This window comes from Fistularia commersonii, chromosome 3 (genome assembly GCF_037954325.1).
Source record: "Fistularia commersonii isolate RoL2024-O1a breed Wild chromosome 3, RoL_Fcom_v1.0, whole genome shotgun sequence".
NCBI lineage: Eukaryota > Metazoa > Chordata > Actinopteri > Syngnathiformes > Fistulariidae > Fistularia > Fistularia commersonii.
The window spans coordinates 8,631,516-8,651,055 of NC_141286.1; the positions used below are offsets into that span (position 1 = coordinate 8,631,516).

Below are 19,540 nucleotides of genomic sequence, written 5' to 3' on the forward strand. Positions count from 1 at the left end.
ATGTAGCCGCATGCCGCTAAGGTGTGACCTTTTTTCCTGCAGTTAGCGCTCCCATAATACCCGATCAGACAGCGAAAGTAAACACCAAAGAGTCCAGCTGGTGTGGCCGGCCTCATATTGTTTGCAATGAGATGATGTGGTAGGGAGATTGTGCATTATGACTGCGTGGAGGTGCTATTCTTAGATGAGAAAAATCACATCTGACTAAGTCTGGTAAGGTGGTGTCCAAGAGGCTGGTTGATTTGAAATGAAATTTTGAGGAGCCCCCGAATCAGGAGCTAAGACACTTGGGAGTTGCAGAGATATTGATATATATATATTTTCTAAATCGAAATTTTAAACCATTAAAATATAAAAAATGCTTTAATTTAGACATTTGTGTTTGTTTATTTTTTTTAAATTTCAACATAATTTATATTTTAAACCATCATAATTTCACCAAAAAAATCTTAATGAAATTGGCAGGTTACGGTGGGCTTAAGTTTTTCCTTGAGTATCTTTGGGGTCGTGAGTTGAAAAGCGGAGGAAATTCCAAATCGCGCAACAGACATGTGGGTGACATGATATTGACTGCCTTGCAAAAACATCTGCAACTGCACACAACTCAACTCTTCAACCCTGTTTGTGATGCAAACCAGCAGCAGGTTCAAGGGGGAGGCGGGGGTGCCTTTTTAAATTAACTATTACATTCAACCTGGCAGAAAGAAAAGACGCTCTTTTGAAGAAATGATAGACCACACCCACAAGCGGTACAGTAAAAAAAGAAAAACAAAATTTTATTATTTTGTCTAGAAGATCAGGCCGTTCTGGGAAATGGGCGTCGGCAGGGGGGGGCGGGGTGGGTTGGAGGTCTGGATCGGGGTGGGATATTAAATCCAGCCGCGGGAAGAGGGCGGAGTCAAAGACCGGAGGATGGGGTTAAAACCTGGGTTGCTGTCGTTACGCCAGGGCTCCCATCGGGTCCCAGGCGGGAAGTACAATGGGATCTTGTTGCATCACATCCAGGACCTCAGCGGAAAGGAACTTCTTGTCCACGACCACCTCATACACGTACTCTGAGAACCAGTCGTCCGTCATGATCAGGTAGCCTGTTGGGAGTCAACAGAGCAGCAAACTGTCAGCCTCTGACAGTCAACAAGTTATCAAGCGCTGAAGTGAAAAAAACTTCAGCACAGGGCATCTTCTTGTCAGAATTAGAAAAAGATATACAAATAAACAAATACAATGAAAGTAATCCTCCATTAGAAGGTATGCTTGCCTTTAGGACACATTTACTGTAAATTATCATGGTACCTCCAGTGGTATTTGTCTTTTTAAAGTTATGACTGTATCATTGACTATTTGTTTTCTCTTTTAAAAACAGAACAAATTGATGTTCTTAATTTCCACTAATTGGAAAATGAATCTGGTGTAGTTTGCAGTGGAGGGAGCAGTCAAGGTTGGCACATCTTTAGGAAGGCTCCTTCGGAAATTCTCCCAGGCTCGGGATCAGCGTAGATTCTCAGGTCGGCCAGTGTGCACCTTTGTTTCTTCCCATATGAGCATCTTCGTCTTTGCTAAACTAGCGGGCTTTGAGATATGAGGCTAAAATCCACGGGTCGGTTTCGAGAATCAACACATTCCAACAATGAAAAAAAGTTAAAATTATGGGCTAAGTTGGCCTGATGTTCCTCTTCCTTTCGCCAAAAGGGGAGGTGTGCTGCACAAGCGTGGTTTACTCTGAAAACAAAAACGGCGAAAACAAACGGGGGGGGACAGATTGCTCTTTGTTTTAAGTGCTGTTTATCGCTAAAGTCTATTGTTTTCACAGCCAGACGGGTGAAGGAGGAGAAAGGCCCCTCGCAATCCGCCACCCCGCCCTAATGTTCGAAAGCACTTTCGGTAATTTCTCTATCACCCCTGAACACGTGGCCTGATAAAACGGTCCGGCACAGTTCCCCAACTCTTCCCCTCTGTCTAGAAAATTTCAACAATGGTCGGGTGATCCAAGTCCAGGCCAGCGACTGAGCACAATGTGACCAGAAACCTTTGCGACGCGATAAGGCCTTCTTGGACGAGGATAGTCGGCTGACCCGGAACTGAAGGTGTGCGTGTCTGTTTTCTGTTAATGAACTCCATGACAGGCAATTTAGCCTCTCCTCCCATCCTGAGTCAGGAAATTCAGAGTCGAGCGCCAGCCGTCGGCCTGACCTATTGAAGATGTCGGGGTAACCGGGGGTGACGCGCCACATGTACGGCCGGCGTGACTCTCTCCGCGGATGTGTCCTCCTCTGAGTATACAATCCTTATCTGGCGCGACGCCTTGTTCTCGCTGTGGATTCTGGGTTTGTTGATGTGAACTTCTCAGAACCCGCAAGTTGGGTGGCGCGCTCTCGTGTGTGTTTGAGTGTGTGTGTGAGTTGGGTCTCATTATTTGTTTTTAGGGATAGGCTCGCTGTCCCAGCTCGGAGCCGACAGATCGGTAACCCCGAGGACCAGGGCTGATGGGGCAGGTCCCCGAACCAGTGGTGGAAACGCAACAATGGGAATCCGAGGTTGATTTCTACATCGATGTCCCCTAAGAGGAACACGTTCTTTCCCATCAATATTTGCGCCATCGTGTTCCATTAGCTTTCCTACAGGCTGTACCGGCAGGGACCATTAGTTCTGTCAAACTCAATCACACCTCAAACAGTCAATGTCAAGAGTAGGGACTGCTTCATTTAATCTATTTGTAAAAACTATGTTACAATCAGTCTATTCATCAATATCATTGCAGAGAGTCTCATATCCTTCAGTGAAAAAAAACAAAACAAACATACTTTAAATTCAGAACATGCGTTGTTATTATCATTGTAATATTGGTTCAAAATTCAATCAGCAGTTTTTTTGGTTTTTTTTTTGGTCCTGTCCTGTTTTAAAAGAAAAGCCAAACGTTACGTTGAAACTTAATACGATGAAAAAATAGCGTACGGGGCGGAAAAGCAGCAGTGCGCTTAAAGACGAACCAGAAAGCTAAAACCCTCATGAGATGCCCCTTCGACACTAAGAGCGAATATTAAAAAGGCCTGAGGGGGGAAATGTCCGGACCATTCAAGCTCCCCTGATCCAGAATTTCTAATTTCTCTCTTGTCCTCTTTCCAAAATCATCTCAACACGACTTGGATGGTAATATTCTTTCAAACCATTTCAACCAATCCCCGTCCGTCTCTCCTGTCCTACAGACACTCGTATCTTCCCTTCTCCCATTCTCAGCTTCTGTCAACAAACAAGGTGTCCAGACTCCGCTTCTTTTCTGACTTTGTTCTCGAATAACTTTATTAGTTTGGTAACGGACGGGCTGGACGCTCCGGCCATCCTCATCTGCTGGTGTTTATAGAATAATAAACGCGAAATACTTTCAATTTAGTTTTTGCGTGTTTTGCCAACAAGGCCCTCCGGTTTGTGGGTTCAAGCAAGTATTTGCAAGCACGTATGCGTGTGCGCTGCACTCTGTGTGTGTGTGTTGCCAAACGAGGCATGACTGACTGGCCTGAAATTCTCTACCATAATTTCCAGTGGAATGTCCAGAGACAGGGAGGAAGAAGGGGTTAGGGGGAAGATTAAAAGCAGGGATGAAAAGTATTGTGGGAAGAACATAAGCAGACTGTAAATTCTTGCAAAAGGGGAGCTGCTGTCTTTTGCGTCCCATCAGACTAAGTCACCGAATGTGCCCCGGGGCTTCCTGTGCAGCTGCTGGGATTGACTGTGGCCACTGCATTCGGTTGTTATCGTTCCAGCAGAGACATTGAAACAACCGTCCAGTCGTCTTTCCTACAAATGAGATTGAGCAAAACATGGACTGGCAATCACCTGGCAAGATTTGGCGACGAACAATCATTGTTGCCACAGACTCAACGCCTCTTGCACAGACACCGCTAACTTGAGAAATTAACTTCTTTTACTAATCGACAGTTAAAAACAGCCTTATTTAGTTCACAATCTGGGTTTGCGTCGTGCTCTTGCGTTGAAAGAGGGTTAAAAGTCATCTGAGCGGCAGGTTTTTTAGTCAGCATTAATGACTGCACTGGATTTTATCTGATAAAATTTTCTTTTTTTCCACCATTATTAATGAAAACAAGCTCAGAGAAGCATGGTATGCGGCCCCTCTGCGGCTTCACTGAGTCTCTTATGAAACAGGACGCAGCCAATTATGAGTTCATAAAGCGGCATCGAGGATGAGGAAGGGGGGGGGATCAAGTCTAATCCTATCCCTTAATTCAATAGACACGCGTACAGGAAAATAACAATTCACCATGAGATGAGAACGATAGACGGTAGACAGAAGCAGGGGACTGAGGGAGAGCGACTCCGGCAAACACGGTGACTGAAATGTCAAGAGAACATAGGAAGGGCCGTCACCTTTGTTTCCACGGTCGTCGCCCCAGGAGTTTTCCACCCGCCACTTCTCATAGCCTTCCTTTCCATCCTGAGGTGGGGGGGGAGAAAGAGAAGATGACGAAGATACTTCAGATGGGGGGAAAATTAACAAAAAAAAAAAATGTCCAGGCAGCTGGGTTTGCTTAAATGAAGCACTGCGTCCGATTAAAGCACCGTAAACACGCAAGCGAGGCTTTGACGCCATGGGAAAAATCACGGCGTACCTTGTCGGTGACAGCGGTGAGGATCATGGCGTGGGTCATGAGGGAGTCCCCGAAGATTAGCCGCTCTGCCTTGGAGAGGTTTTTCACCGACACCCCGAACACCAGCTCGTGGTTGAAGCTGTGGTTGAGCGAACACAGCGTCAGATAAGAGAAACTTCTTGTTCCGTGAGGGAAATTCTTTGATTCAGCACAGCTGCTTGTCAACACCATGCTGACTTCACCACAATATCTGACCTGATCAGTCGTGTTCTGCTTGAGGATCGATAAAAAATGGTGGTTTTGAGTCCATTTATTTAATTTTATCTACAAATGTATGGGAGTGGGAGGAGCTTCAGCGAATGTGATATTCAGCGCAATAGCCAGTTTGGTTCAGTGAGCGCGTTTTAAGGCCGGCGCCGGCAGTTTGGACACAGATGCTGCCGCACCTGGAGGGTAGTGATGAGCAACCCATCCCCTCTGTGAGGGAGAAACTGCCGGCATCTGAGCTCTTTCCGCCAGGACAGACTTATTTGCAGTTCTGTTACACGGATGTGGAATGTCTGACTGTCGAGACTGATCCTCATGTCATCAGATTGAAATAAATATGAAGAAATATGTCAGAAAACTGGAAAAAGCAGTGAAATTTGATGAAATATTAGAAAAAAATGAATAAAATGGAAGCCATTTGTGAGCAGTACAGGAAGTTCTTAGGTTACAACATCCTCTGTGTTTTGTATTTCGTCACCGTGTCCCATAAATTTACGGAGAAATTCTCATTTCATCATTGCGATGTACAGCATTTGCAATGTTCAGACACAATTTGCGCAGGAGCTAGCTGGTGAGCAGGGAGGACAACAAATACTTAACCGTGCAGCACCATATGCGGAAGACAGCTTTGTTTAGATTCGCTGGTTTCGCTCGTTTATGTTGTTCTGCCTTACGCCGAAAATCGTGTTACAAGAGGACGTAATGAATGGAACTCCGATGACAGTCGAGGATCTCCTGTATTTTGACTTTGACTCGTAACACTCCTTTGTCACTTAATGGTATTTTGCATTTTCACATTTTACGAGTTTGCGTCTGTTATCAACAGATTTATTTTCCTTTTCTTTTCATGGGTAGGAACATTGCGTGCTTCAGTAATACTCACACATTCATGTCATTGATGCCCAGCTTGCCGTGGAAATGCTTCCCGACGTCGCAGCCAAACCAGACTGCCTGCGAGATAAACGGCGACCGTGATCAGATTCAGGCACGCACACTTTTCCACGGTTCATCCCAATCGCCCCAACTTACCTCTCCATCCTTGATGGACTCTGCCGCAGCTTTTTTGAGCAGCTGGATGGGCTGGTTGTTGTACAGGGTGCTACGACCCGCCACCATGTTACCCAGGAACTCCACGCTGTACAGCTTCCCGTAGGGGTTCTGGGGTCGGGGGTCATTCACGAGGCAGATCTGACGGGGAGTTGGAGGACAAGCTTAGACACCCGCAGTTTTGATGGCGTCCAACTGTTAAACAAGACTTACTTTGTCCTGAATGTTGTATAGGGGCTTGATGTGTTCCCTGTAGAACTCCTGAGGGGTGAGTGGTCCCATGCGATGGAAGTTCTTGTCTTTGTCCCTGTACTCCCAGCAGATGGTCTCAGGGGGGCTGCCTAAACAGACGCTGGCCACCCGGAATACCTGCGGCACACATACACACACACTTACTGTTTAACAGTCCACTTTACTACTAATTTGTACTCTATTATTCTTAGAATTTTGTTACTTTCATGTCTCCGTGGGATTGCGAGAAACGTCTTCTCGATTCCTCTGTATGTCCAGTACACGCAGAGAAATCGAAAATAAAGCTGAGGCGAGGTAAACACTGGACTGGAAGCCAGTCAATCACAGGGCCACATATAGAGACAAACAATTCACTCATTCAGGGCAACTTTTCCCAATGAACCTGTTGCATGTTTTTGGATTGTGGGGGGGGAAACTAGAGAACCCAGGGGGAACCGCACACACGGGGAGAACATGCAAACCCAACACAGAAAGATTTCCCTTGTTGGAATCGGACCAGGGTCTTTCATGCTGCGAGGCCGAACTGCTAACCACTACTCCACCATTCCACCCCATGCTTTTTTATTTGTGTTTTTTCACTTCAAACAGGAGCAAGAGGATGATATTGCGATAATATCAGATTAAAAAATGGGATAAAGAAAAGAAGAGGAGACACGGTCCATACGGGATGAAGCTACGGTGATCCCACGGGCTTGACAAAGCGCAGACACTCTGGTCTGTAGCAGCGCATGCTGCAGTGAGGCTTTGAATGTGTGTGAACCAACATACAAACGCCAAACACTCCGACCGTCGAACTCACCACGAGGGCGCTTTTCTGATAAACTGGTTGGAATTCAGCCGCGGGGCTAAACGGAAAGGACTAGGGGGTGAGATTTCTCCCTGCAGCCGGCGCTTAACAAAAGCCCTGGTTCGGCTCGTTTTCAGGTCGGTAATCGTGGAGCTAATTCGGAATGGCGCAAATAAACAAACAACCCTCATAAAACACACACACACACACGCACGCACACACACGGACACGTGGGCTATAGACGTGGCACTTTGACAGAGAGGCTCCTCTTCCAAACAAGGCAAATAAAGTAGGTGTGAGGGAAAAGGCCAGGACCGACAAAAGGGGCCCCCGTCAGAGAATAAACAGCCACTGCGACATGAAAGCAGGATCAATATTGAAACACCTGACGCCTGGGGGACAGACACACACACACACACACACACACACACACACACACACACACACACACACACACACACACACACACACACACACACACACACGTGTGAGTGAAGAAAAAGGGAGATATAAGAGACACGTTAAGCAGAAGAGTAAAATAATAATAAACCTACTGATAAACTCCTGATTTGCAGGAATACAGTATAGAAACGATACCCTGGTTGATGAACGCATCCAAATGTTAATTTGGTAAGACTTACTTTACTAGTGTTATTTGCGTCTGCATTTTTAATTGCTCAACTCACCCTGATGAAAAGCAGCCACAAGTTCAGGAGATTTGAAATTAATTTGAAGCAGTTCATTTTAATACAGTTGATGAATTCTCTCTCGAACCCAGAGACTAGCACAAAGCACACAGTTGGATGATGCTATCAGGGCATGAATATGAAAGTGTGGACTGGTGACCAACAGCAAGCATATTACAGAGGTAAAACTGGGGGCCATGTGAATGAGCATCCCATCCAAAAAGCAACATGCTGCAATGACCAGCATAACCACGCTGTACTTGTTTTATGACCTGAAAAATGCCGGGTGGCGTATCACCCCAGGATATGAACCTATAGGCCTCTGGCAAAGATGCGGCGCAGAGAGTGCATATGGGTGCTGGATCTGATTGAACCATCATGTGATCGGCGAGGTTTCGTGGCAGCTTCACATCACAACTCTGACATCTGCAGGACTTGCCAACAGGACGAAGAGGAATCGCCTGTCCGTTATTAATAGAATTACCCTGAACCGCCACAGTGCTATTCAATCAGTGTGGCGATGCTTGCCCCATCCCTACAAGTCCATATTAATCAGTCCTCCTGGCGCCAAACAGGAGAAAGTTCTGTACACCTGTACTAGCCTGTAACATGTGAGCTGTGCATGGCTTATTCAGTTTCAGGGAAAAACACTGAATCAGATGGAGAGATAACTGGGGGGAAAAAAAGGATTGGATTTTTTTCCACGCTTGTTAATCATAAAATCAACCTAATTCAAATGATCTCCAACTTATAAACATCCTATTCCAGGTGTCTGCTTACAGCCCTCCGTGACTGCTTGACAGGTCGATAAACCGACCAGCTGCACGCTATGGGGGCTAAACGGCTAATGTTTGACAGCGATGTTTGTTCCTGTGTCCAACCGGACGTCTGGAATCTCCTCTGCTTCTTCACCGTGACTCAAAAACAAAGAAACAAACCGTCAACAATCCAGAAATGACAATGAGAAGTACAGTCTGTCAAAGGGGTGCAGTGAAAATGACCCGGATGCAGTACAGCGAGCAAAATATCATCTCCCATTGACCAACTACACTTGTTTTCTGCGATCACAGTACATCCCTATAACCAAGCAACTTCAATAATGTCTTTGTGAGATGTGAATGAGTGAACAAGTATCTAATACTTTAGAGTGATAACGTTTGACAGATTTATAACGGGAAAATTATTTCTTTTGCTGTCGTTTGTGTTGTTGGTTGACCTCAAGACGATGTGATACCTTATATACCAAAGCCATATTACTCTGTTAAATACGCAGAATTCAAGACGAGGGGATGTGATAGAAATTTCAAGCTGTCTCTCATCCAGTCGATGCCAAACTGAGATAAAAGAAAAAAAACAGGACAAAACAAAACCTGTGCCTTGTAGAGACTGACATGAATTTATAACTCGTCCAGAAGTTGGAACCCGTGAGTGTAAGCAAATGTCATCATGCAAACAGTTTGGATAGAAACGGGGACGGTTTGATTACGTTGCCATGGCTTGTAAACATGCAGCACATGCAGCTATTGGAACTCACACACACACACACACACACACACACACACACACACACACACACACACACACAAGTGTGGCTAGGTGCTCTGGGGTTGTAGCGAAAAAAGTTGACAGCTGTCTCATAAATTGGACTCGTCTACGTTATTGCTACACGTACGTTCACATCTGAGAGCTAAGATGCACGCCTGGTCTCTGATTTGATGACGCAATGAAGCGCGAGAGGGGTTTCGCTGCGGCATGAGGCTTACCACATGTGCGTGTGTACCTGTGCAGTTACCAGTGAACGGGCCCATTCCATTTCTGTGTGTGTGTGTGTTTGCGTCTCCTGCTTGTCCATGTAAGTGAAGCTAGAGGGGCAGAGAAACTTACCAGATACGGGGCATGAAAACTGAAACTAATCCCCTCAGCCTGGGTAACACAGCATATGGATAACGTCATGGTAACAAGCTCTTCGGAGAACAGCACAGCAGATCAAACTCTCTCTGCAGCTTGGAATAGGTTAAACGTATGCTTAAGAGGCTTTTAAATAAATGGAACCGGTTTGGTTTTCACCTCCGTGATGAATAATCTTTTCGAGGAACTATAAAATAAAATCGCAACACGAGAGAGAACCGTACATCCCTCTTAGTGGAAGCTTGTCAAGGGCGAGTGTGTGTGTGTGTGCATGCGTGTGTGGCTGGCGTGACGGAGACCAGGGCACGAATGTGAGGATGGACAGCATCATGGCCAAACAAAATGAAGTGGGGCTGACGCCGCGCTTTGATCCGGAGAAAGACGGGCTCGCGTAGACACAAAACACCACTGCGAAACCGCCCCTTTACGTGAGAGAGAATATTCTCACACGCACACACAGGTGATGTCCACGCGGTTATGCAACTCGTGTGGACGGAGCCGCTTTCCCAGTAAACAACAACGATGATGAATCATTCTGACACCGACAACGTTTTCGTTTTGATAGTGTCAAGGCTTTTGAATGACTTTAAATGGATTGAATTACTTTTTCAAAAAAACGCTGTGCGTCGCAGTCAGGTTGCTATGACAATGTTCAAGATGTTCCACATCACGGTCACTTGATTTACTGCTAATCTTAAAAATCGGTATGAATAATAGTTTTGTTTTTACGGAAGATAAAAATCACAAGCTCAATTTTGTGTTCCCATTCAATTCCAAACAAGCATATTTGCTCCTTTGATAACTTTCACCTAGAACATGTGTCAGTATATAAAACCAATATCTCTATGTCCATCTAGACTTGCCCGTTTTTAAAGAGTAATATAAATTACATCACGTTTTTTGTGATGCATATATTGCATCACATTTAAGAGACTCGTGTTTTTAAAGTTTCAGGAAATCCAGCTGCCTGTTTGTGTATCATTGAACTTAATGCTTGCCTCTGACAGTCGTACACGTAAATCTCTTCCAGATGAGGTTGCAGGGAGAGGGTTCGAGGAATCCTATGTTTCAGCTGAAATCCTCACATTATGTGTAATTTCATGTCTATTTATGAAAAAATAAATAAAAAAATATACTACTGGATGACTCAGAGACACACACACACACACACACACACACACACACACATACAAGTTTCCATTGGAACGCTTTTGCTCTTGTCTTTGGACTCCACTCGATCCGCCCTCTATCGCCGCCGGTTGCAGCTAAGTGGTGTTTCAGAAAATAAATCATTTCCAGGTGGACAAACAAACAAACGACAGCCATCAGGCCTCCGCCCTGACATGAAGCGGCGGAGGGAGCAGCCGTAGTGGTTACAAACATGCAACAAATGTGTGTTTATGCGTGTGCAAGGCAGGGCATCGGTGGAGGAGCTGCGAGATACAGTCGACTGCGCAAACAATCGGCTAACTGGCGGCACAGTGCAGCCGAACAAGTGAAAACAAAAGCTGCTGAAACAGACCCCTGTGCAGTGTCAAAAGTCTCAATGGGAGGCTGATTGACTGACTGGTCCCCATCTCATACACACACAACACACGCACACACACAAAACGTGCATGATGCTGCACGCCTGCGTCTATGTAACAACACGTGTTTGTGGGGCCAAAGTGTTTGTTCTTTACATCATAATAAAGGGGTGGGAGGGGGAAAGCACAACCTTTTCTATTGGTTTGCAGCTCTTTGTTTCAAATCCACTGGTTTGGAGGTGAACATGACCATATTTGGTCCCAAGAGAGCGGAAATGTAGTGGAGCGTCTGTATCGTGATTCAGCACCGCTGTGGACAAGCCGCGCCCTGAGGTCTCACAGGATTTGCCTTCTTGTCTAAATTTGAAATAGAGTAAAAATTTACTTTGTGTTGTGCTGAAGAAAAGTAGCTGACAATAGCAATCACTGAGTTTATTCATCAACTCTGGTCAGTTTCCCTCTAGATATTTATAAATTTAGGACACATGCATAAGCTACATATGCAACTTTATCTGCTGCTGCTGTTGATGAGAATTCTAAATAAGAAATTAACGCAGCGCTAATAATACAAAAAGGATGCAAAAAACCATGCAATGCAGAATGATAAATAAGTATACAGACATGCAAACATTTAAGCCAAGTTTCTGTGACAGAAAAACAGATGACTGAGGTCAGAGATCTCTGTTGTGCATTTACAAGACTGTTGCATCACTGAGCTCAACATAGGATTTTCTAAAATATCCACAATATTTTTAAATTCATCCTGTCAATAGATTGTCTTATTGTTCATCTTAGAGAAAAAAAATATATAATCTGTAAATTTCCCATACATCCAATACTGGGTATTTTTCCCCCACTAACGGCTTGTAGGTCTCTTAAGAATTATTTGACGGCTCCCTCTTCTGGTTGAAATGGCACAAGGCTGCGCAACAGGACCCACAATCTCATGTTTTGCAGTGCATTTGTGTCAAGCGGACTGCACTGGTCTTTGAAATGAATTTTATATGAAGACTCTTCAGGAGGGAATGTTACACAGTGATTCACAAGGAGGAAAGTGTCAGCACTGAGGAGCCCAATAGTTGTTCAGTGTGTTCTTCACTTGTGTACTTGATGCACCAATAATAAAAGTAATACTAAAGTTAATGCCGCTGTCTATTTTGATGCCTTGTGCCAATTAATTCAAAGTACACTGACATTTGTCGGTATCTATCCAAACAGAGCTTGTAAAGGCAGCACTTGTGCTCAACTGATGTTCAACACAAACCCATTGAATAATTATAATCTAGGGGAGTATGTTTCTAAAGCACCTCTACATATACACACGTTTTAGAAATTGAAGTCAAATTATTTCCCAGCAGAAGCCAGACACTAGGCAGATATCACTTCTGTCAGGGTTTTTTTTTTTATTTATTTTTGGGCCAGGACTATCAAAAAGGAACTCTGGTTCTCTGCAGCTCCTATTGGCTTTATTTGATTTGAATGTTTATTTGACTTCCTTAAAGGACTTTGCAAGGGAAACTCCAGATAAACTAAACCGAACACACAGGTGGGGCATGTACGGTAACTGTGCTAAAATGATAGTTGTAATACCAAGTGAATGTGTCTGTCATGGAAATTCCTCTACGGAAGCAAATGCTGACAAATGGGAAGAACCCCACAAAATATTACACCGCAACATGTAAATATAGCCATCCTTTTTTCACCTCCCTTGGGCATCTTCACTGGATTCACTGAGAGATAGTGATTTATAGTAATCAATGCATTGGAGTGAAATCAAGTTTCACCGAGTCAATATGCATGAAACTAAAACTCAGTTTCGCAAGTCTTCAACCAGAAAGAATACATTTGGATCTCAAATGGAGGTTTGAGCTGTCACAACAGCTTGAAAAGAGAAGGCCATTATCGTACTGCAGAGCATTTTTTGCATTTGACTACGTTCGTGGCTAATGAATCACTAGAGGCCAAGTCAAAAATACACTCACCTCCTCTATCATGGAGTCCACTGCATCTGAGAGTTCGGCTTTAGTCGCATCGCTGTCCACCATATTCCTCAGTCTTAGACAGTACTCTCTCAGCTGTGAAACAAAGTCAGACAGTCAGACAGACTCCCTGACCGTGAACCGAGACCTAATGGAGGGATTCGACTTCGGAACTCGGGAGAACACGTACCTTATGATTGAGGATGTCATTCATTCTACGTGAGGCCTCTGAGCTGTGCGACTCTGGAAAGCATTTCTTTGGAATAACACCATACTTTTCTGAAAAGAAGGGGAAACTATCATTAACCCAGTGAGGTATATCCAACATAATATCGATCCAAAGAGTATGCTGCTTGAAGATGGACTGATTCACGAAGATTGACAAAAGCAAGCAAAAGCAAGCAAATAATTAAATGATCTGCGTCGTGACAAGAACTGACCAATGAGGTTGACCAGCATGTCCCACTGTCCTCCATCGTTGGTGGGATTGGAGAGGAGAAACTGGACCAGGCGTCCATCCACAGGCTCCTTCCTCTGTGCGGTTTCCACACAGGCCTGCAGGAAGTAGTAGCAGCGCTCCACCTGCAGACAGATTGAGAAGGACAGCAAAGAGTGGTAAATGAGTGGATATGAAAGAGTTGAACCGTCTCATTGAGGAGCATTTTGATATGGCTATGGAAGGCACCATGGAGTGCAAAACATAGTCTATAATTTCTCATTCATTCGTTTATTCGTTTATACAGCACTTGTCATGCACTCAGGGTCACGGGATGCTGAAGCCTATCCCAGCTATCACTGGGCGAGAGGCGGGGTTCATCCTTGACCGGTAAGCAATCGATCGCAGAGACATACACATACAGAGACACACAGCCATTCACTCTGTCATTCACATGTCCGGGCAATTTAGGGTCTCCGATGAACCGGCTGAATGGTTTTGTACTGTGGGAGAAAAACAGAGAACCCGCAGAACATGGGAGACTTTGTGGGGAAGTCTCTCCTGATTGAACTTCTTGCTGTGCCACTGCGCCACCGCTGTAACTTCCTCAAATGATATCAATTCTAAATAAATGAGGGCGCTTGCAAGGGTGCTTGCAATGAGAGCACTTATGATTCGCGTCCATCGTCCACCTTCTTGCTGTGAGGCGGAAGCACTAACAACTGTGCAACCCCGCCATCACTAACTTCTTCAACTGATGCCAATTCTAAATAAGTGAGGGCACTTGCAAGGCTGAGAGCACTTATGATTCGCGTCCATCGTAAATTTCCACTTCAGATGCTCAAGACTTCTAATATCTCACTTTAACATAAAGTGTTCAGGAGTGCGATTTTAAATCTCAAGTTTCTGATGTCAAAGGAACAACACGCTGATTTTCAAGGGGGGGGATTCATCTAAAATTGACTCGCGTGTGTGGAAACTTTAAAAAAGCAAGTTAAGAAAAATGCATTTGCTACAGAGCTGACACGAGTCCAAGCATGTGAAGGGGGGAAAAAAAAACAAAAAAAAACACAAGGCCAGAGAGACGAAAACATTTAGTGCTGTGACGTTTGCCTTGAAGAGCAATGATGGCAACACACAAAGGGGGGTTTTAGCCACACAATGAGTGTATAGTAGTAGAGCGCCACAAAATAACAGCGTACCACTATGCGTGTGTACGCGCTGGCAGAAAAACAAGCAGCAGGGTGTTAAAAACACTAGTAGCTAAAAAAATGAAGCTATTATTCAAAAACCCATGTACTGAACCCTCACTGACCCAAACATACTCCTGACTCACCTTGTCCCAAAAGAAGAGATAGGACTGACTGAACTCAAACTCCTCTATGTTGAACTTCTTCATGAATGGAAGTCGCATGACGTTGAGACACGAGAAGATCCAACATCTCCCTAGTGAGGATAAAAAAATGAGAACAACATTTGGTGATCATTCGAAATAAAATCCTTTTTTGACATGCAGTTCTTGTGTTCTGTTAATAATTCTGCGAAGGATGGTACTACAGACAGTCCTTTTCAAAACTCAAGCCCTCTAAACAAGCCAGGAAGTAGACTGAGGACTGAAAGGCTTTGTGTTGTTTTGATGTGATTTGTGTTCTCTATCTAGTCCGGTTCAGTTCTGATGGGCCCTCATGTTCTTTCTCACGGCAGAGGGAAAAGCCTCCATGCTGGATAAGTGATGTAAACCCTCTCTTTAGACTTAAACCGGCTCAGTTTGCTTCAGCAGAGGGCCGGAATCGGCTTATTTTATTCTGATACATGCACAAATTACTCGGTTATTGCCTTAAAACTTGCTATTAGGGCTGAAAAGGAAGCATCATCACGCGTGCACTAATCATGCACAAAAAAGCATACACTCACTAAATCTATGATCTAAATCTGTGAATAAATAATCGTTCATTATACAACTTTATAACCCCTGAGTAGAGGCTGCATATTTTCTTTCGAACATCACCACTGATTTTTAGAAAGTCGCAGGAACACAATAATCTCTGTGGACCAAATTTTGTACCTTATATTTGTTTCATTCTGATGCGTGGATGATACAAACCTAATGCACGCCTGTTTTGCTTTTAAGGCTGTTTAAAACCAAATCTGTCTCTGGACTCAAGACATAAATCTATTTCAGCGTATCAGCCAACACGCAATGAGTCATATTGGCAGAGTGAAAAAAGAAAAAAAAAAAAAAAGCCGTCTATGAGAAGCTGCGGTTGTCTTTTCGTCTTATTTTAAAAAAAAATCACAATCAATATTTTACCGGTGGCCTCACCTCCAGCGCAGAATAAAAGTATAATAAACGTCAGGTAGCAGAATTGAGGGACGTCAAGGCAGATTGGAATTACTCTTAACTTTCTAGCTGTCTGCTGAGTTATCTGTTTTCAGAATGGATGGACGGGTGCACCATGAGCCTTTTTTAAAATGATTTACAAATATATCTATTTCTACTTTTACAATGAGTAGAGACCTGCACTCAACACAGTGCTCTCCTTTTACTTTTACATTCAGTACGACCTTTTATCCTACCTGAGTTTTTCTGGTTGGTGATAGGCTTGCCCTCTGTGGGGATGGTGTGCTGGAAGATGTGTACAGTATCTTGGACTGTCTGCCGGTGCAGGCAGACCTCCAGTGGGTCGATGCAGGTCGACACATTCTGGGCCAGCAGGTAGCGTGGCTCAGCCCGCAGCCGCTTCATGAAGGTGGTGACCTTCTCCTGACTCAGACCTGGAGGGAAAGGGGTCAGAGATTCAAACTTGAAACCAGAATAAATCAAATGGTGGAAAGACTTCTTGGCTTGACAGTGCAGCTAAGTGGAGGGATCTCCTTGTGTTTCCATTCATCCGTGCAGTTTTAGTGTAAAGACTTCCTCCTCGCCTAAGAGAAGTCATGCACTCAGATGTCACAATAATGGTTGGAAAATGCCCGTTCAATAGTCATAAACTAGTGCTCACTCTACCGATCATTACAGCTGTCCGGTGCGGCTTCTTTTTCCACACCAACAAATAGCTAGTGGAGGAATAGAGAACCAGACAAGGCTTTTGCAATCGAGGAAGATTTTAAGGTTGCGGTCATGATTCATGCACGCCCCATCAAAGAGATGAAGAAGATACTTGTGTAACTCCTATGAATATAGGGCTGCTAAAATGTAGTAATATAGGGATAACATATAGATGATGCACTACGCTGCCTGGAGAATAGTGATCAGCCTGGTTCTTTTACTTTATTTTCCCTCTTCAGCCCCCACTTTGAACGTGAGTTAATGAGCTCCCCGCTCTTGAATTGGAAAAAAAATAAATAAAGAATACTTTAAAAATTGATATTTTCCATCCACTTAGTCTTTGAAGTTACCTTTATACCTTAAATAAAAGGTTGACGCAAGAAAGACTGTGACATTGAGTTTTATCATATTGAGAACTCCGGTTGAAACTTTCCTCTGCTAAAGTAGCCCCTGCTAGCCACACAAGGAGATTAACAATTAGCTTACAGACAAGAAGGATTCCTATAAAACCAGTCAGAGTAGATGTTAGGATTGTGTTATGAGTTATCGCAGTTACAAATGCACTTTGTGTTATTGTTTAATCCACTTTGGTATATCCTATATCATTGTGTTAGTCTGATTGGAGGAAGCAAATACTCTAGTTGCTGGTGCCGCATCATAGCGCGGCCAGCAGAGTAGCCTACTGAACCGCGTCTGAGCACTAAAAGGAGCGTGGCACTTATTTTGCTTACTTTACGCCACTTGGTTTAAGCCAGTTAGCGAGTGGTCATGGTTTTCACGAAGCACTTTGTTCCTTAAGTTAAAAAAGTACATTTTCTTTCCTGAGGAGTAAGTTTATAAGTAATGCAAATGCTGATATCATTATGGCTTGATGTAATGACGACTTCATCTCATCGTTAAAAAAGGGGTGTATCCTTAGTTATTGGTTACAAAAATATATAAGAATATAATTAGAAGTGAATCATTCATTAGTCTGCACTCTGTTTAGATTGGTTTTATGGTTAGCGACAGATTCTGATCCCAGATGGCGAGCCCAGCCCAGTGAAGACTGAGGACGGTCAAAAAAGTGGTGTGAGGAACCTGGATCACTTAGACAACAGATAAGACACCAAATAAGAGTACACCCACTCAACTCAGTCATTGAATTAATACACATTTTTTGGAGGGGGGATACTGTTTGGAATTTTTTTTTGGACTAAGGACTGAATTTTTTTTTTTTTTTGCTTTGGAGAGTTCATTTTCCTGTTCATTTAGACAATACATTTGTTAACTGTTCAACTCATTTTTACGAGTCTCAATTACTTTTGGGAGACATCTGAGCCATACCTCTCTCCCGAGCCAAGGTAGATGTTTAATGCTTACAGGTCCAAGTCTACTAGTGCTACAGAAGCAAAACAAGGAAAGGAAAGATGCACCAACACACCCTGTCAATATCTGGCCTGGTAGTGGCGTGCTATCTGCAACCCTGTCCAATAATGGCGCAAAAGCAATTAGACATGGAAGAGGACATTGACTAGTCATGCATGCCGCCCTGGAGTTCGGCCCCTCTCTCCACTGCATTCTGTTATTTTCCATTGAGAAAAAAAAAAGCTAAACGCACAATCGAGCTTCCTAAACTGTGAAGGCAAAGATGCACGAAGGGAAACAAAGGCCTGAATGGGTTGCAATGTTGCCTGGACCTTTCAGCCCTTCAGACACATGCAGGAGGTGTGCACGTCAAAGAGGAATCAGAAAGCGTCAACTGAGAGATCCATTAATTCTCCCGGACATAAACGAAGGGCAGCCTTTCAGAGGGGCCAGGCATAGCCGTCCCGGGTGACTTGCAAATTCACACACACAAACCACTGGATTGTCGTGGCGCTGACCGAAGTCCAACCATCCACGTATGAGCGGTGACAGCGCTCACCTAAACTCAAAGCCTGGCTCTCACGCCGAGAGAAAGTTTTACGCAACGAAGCGCGAGCAGAGGTGATCGGGGAATAAATAAAAGGAAACCGAAACACTAAACCTCACCTCACCGACTCTTTGTCGGTAACCATACACCGAATGAAACGTTTCAAACTATATTCTCGAAGCTCGTCATGGAGGAATATTTACGTACTTTGACACATGCTAGCGTCTTAAAAAAACTCCATTCACGACAGGCTAGCAGGCTAACATTTCTAATCCCTGTGGCGGACAGGACCCTTCAATCCAGGAATAAAATGTGGAATAGCAAGTGTTCCGTTTTATATCAGGTCAACGATACAATTGCAGAACGTAAATCGGGATAAATTGTCAGCCGATTAGAAGAAACGGCAGCTGGGTCAAGGTACGGCAGGAGGGGAAGTATGCTAGTAGCGATTGCTAGCTTAGCCCTTAAGCTAAGCAGCTGTCATCCAGTCGCTGTCAACTACGGATCCGAGCCCGAGCTGGTGGCTGCTTGAACCTACCGTGACTAAAACAATAAAAGATAACAGCGAACCTACCGGTTTCCATGTTTCAAATGAGCAAGAAGAGCGTACACCGTGTCCAGCAAAAGTCACCGGCTCTTTGTTTATCTCATTCACCGACAGTCAGTAAGTGCGGAGGCAGGGTGCGCTCGTTTACGGAGCCGTTCTGTCTTTGACGTGGCGGCTGGGCGGAGTCGAGGAAGATGCTCTTGAGAGCGTTCCCAACAATATGTCATGTAAATGTACTTTATATGTGGACATTTGGCCAAGGCGTAGGGTAAAATACATAAACATTTTGAAAATGCAGGGACAAAATCATATTCCGAGTGTTTACTTTCTTAAAGTCTCCACAGCCTGGCTGTCACCCCCATGAATAACACGGGCAAACAGGGAGAGAACGCCTTGACAATACGGAGGCCAGATTATCCCCGCCCGTCGCAAGAAGATTCTGCGACTTCCAGCGAGCGCGCCTGGAGTGTAATTTGACAGTGGAGATGCGAAAATGCCACATTATTATTATTATTATTATTATCATTATTATTATCTGCACCATGGGTTTAAGAACAACAG

At 44.2% G+C, this 19,540-nt stretch overlaps 1 protein-coding gene across 1 annotated transcript; it reads right to left on the reverse strand.

Annotated features, from left to right (window-relative positions):
• Positions 1 to 750: 750 nt before the first annotated feature.
• On the reverse strand, positions 751 to 19,136 carry blmh (bleomycin hydrolase). Its single transcript, XM_086143509.1, has 12 exons — positions 19,007 to 19,136; positions 16,067 to 16,264; positions 14,826 to 14,935; positions 13,494 to 13,635; positions 13,244 to 13,332; positions 13,057 to 13,149; positions 6,129 to 6,284; positions 5,898 to 6,056; positions 5,752 to 5,819; positions 4,623 to 4,740; positions 4,381 to 4,447; positions 751 to 1,088 (listed from the first exon to the last, which is right to left on the reverse strand). Exons 1-12 carry the CDS (start codon positions 19,014 to 19,016, stop codon positions 940 to 942), a joined length of 1,359 nt encoding a protein of 452 aa, XP_085999635.1. The 5' UTR covers positions 19,017 to 19,136; the 3' UTR covers positions 751 to 939.
• Between the last annotated feature and the right edge of the window lie 404 nt (positions 19,137 to 19,540).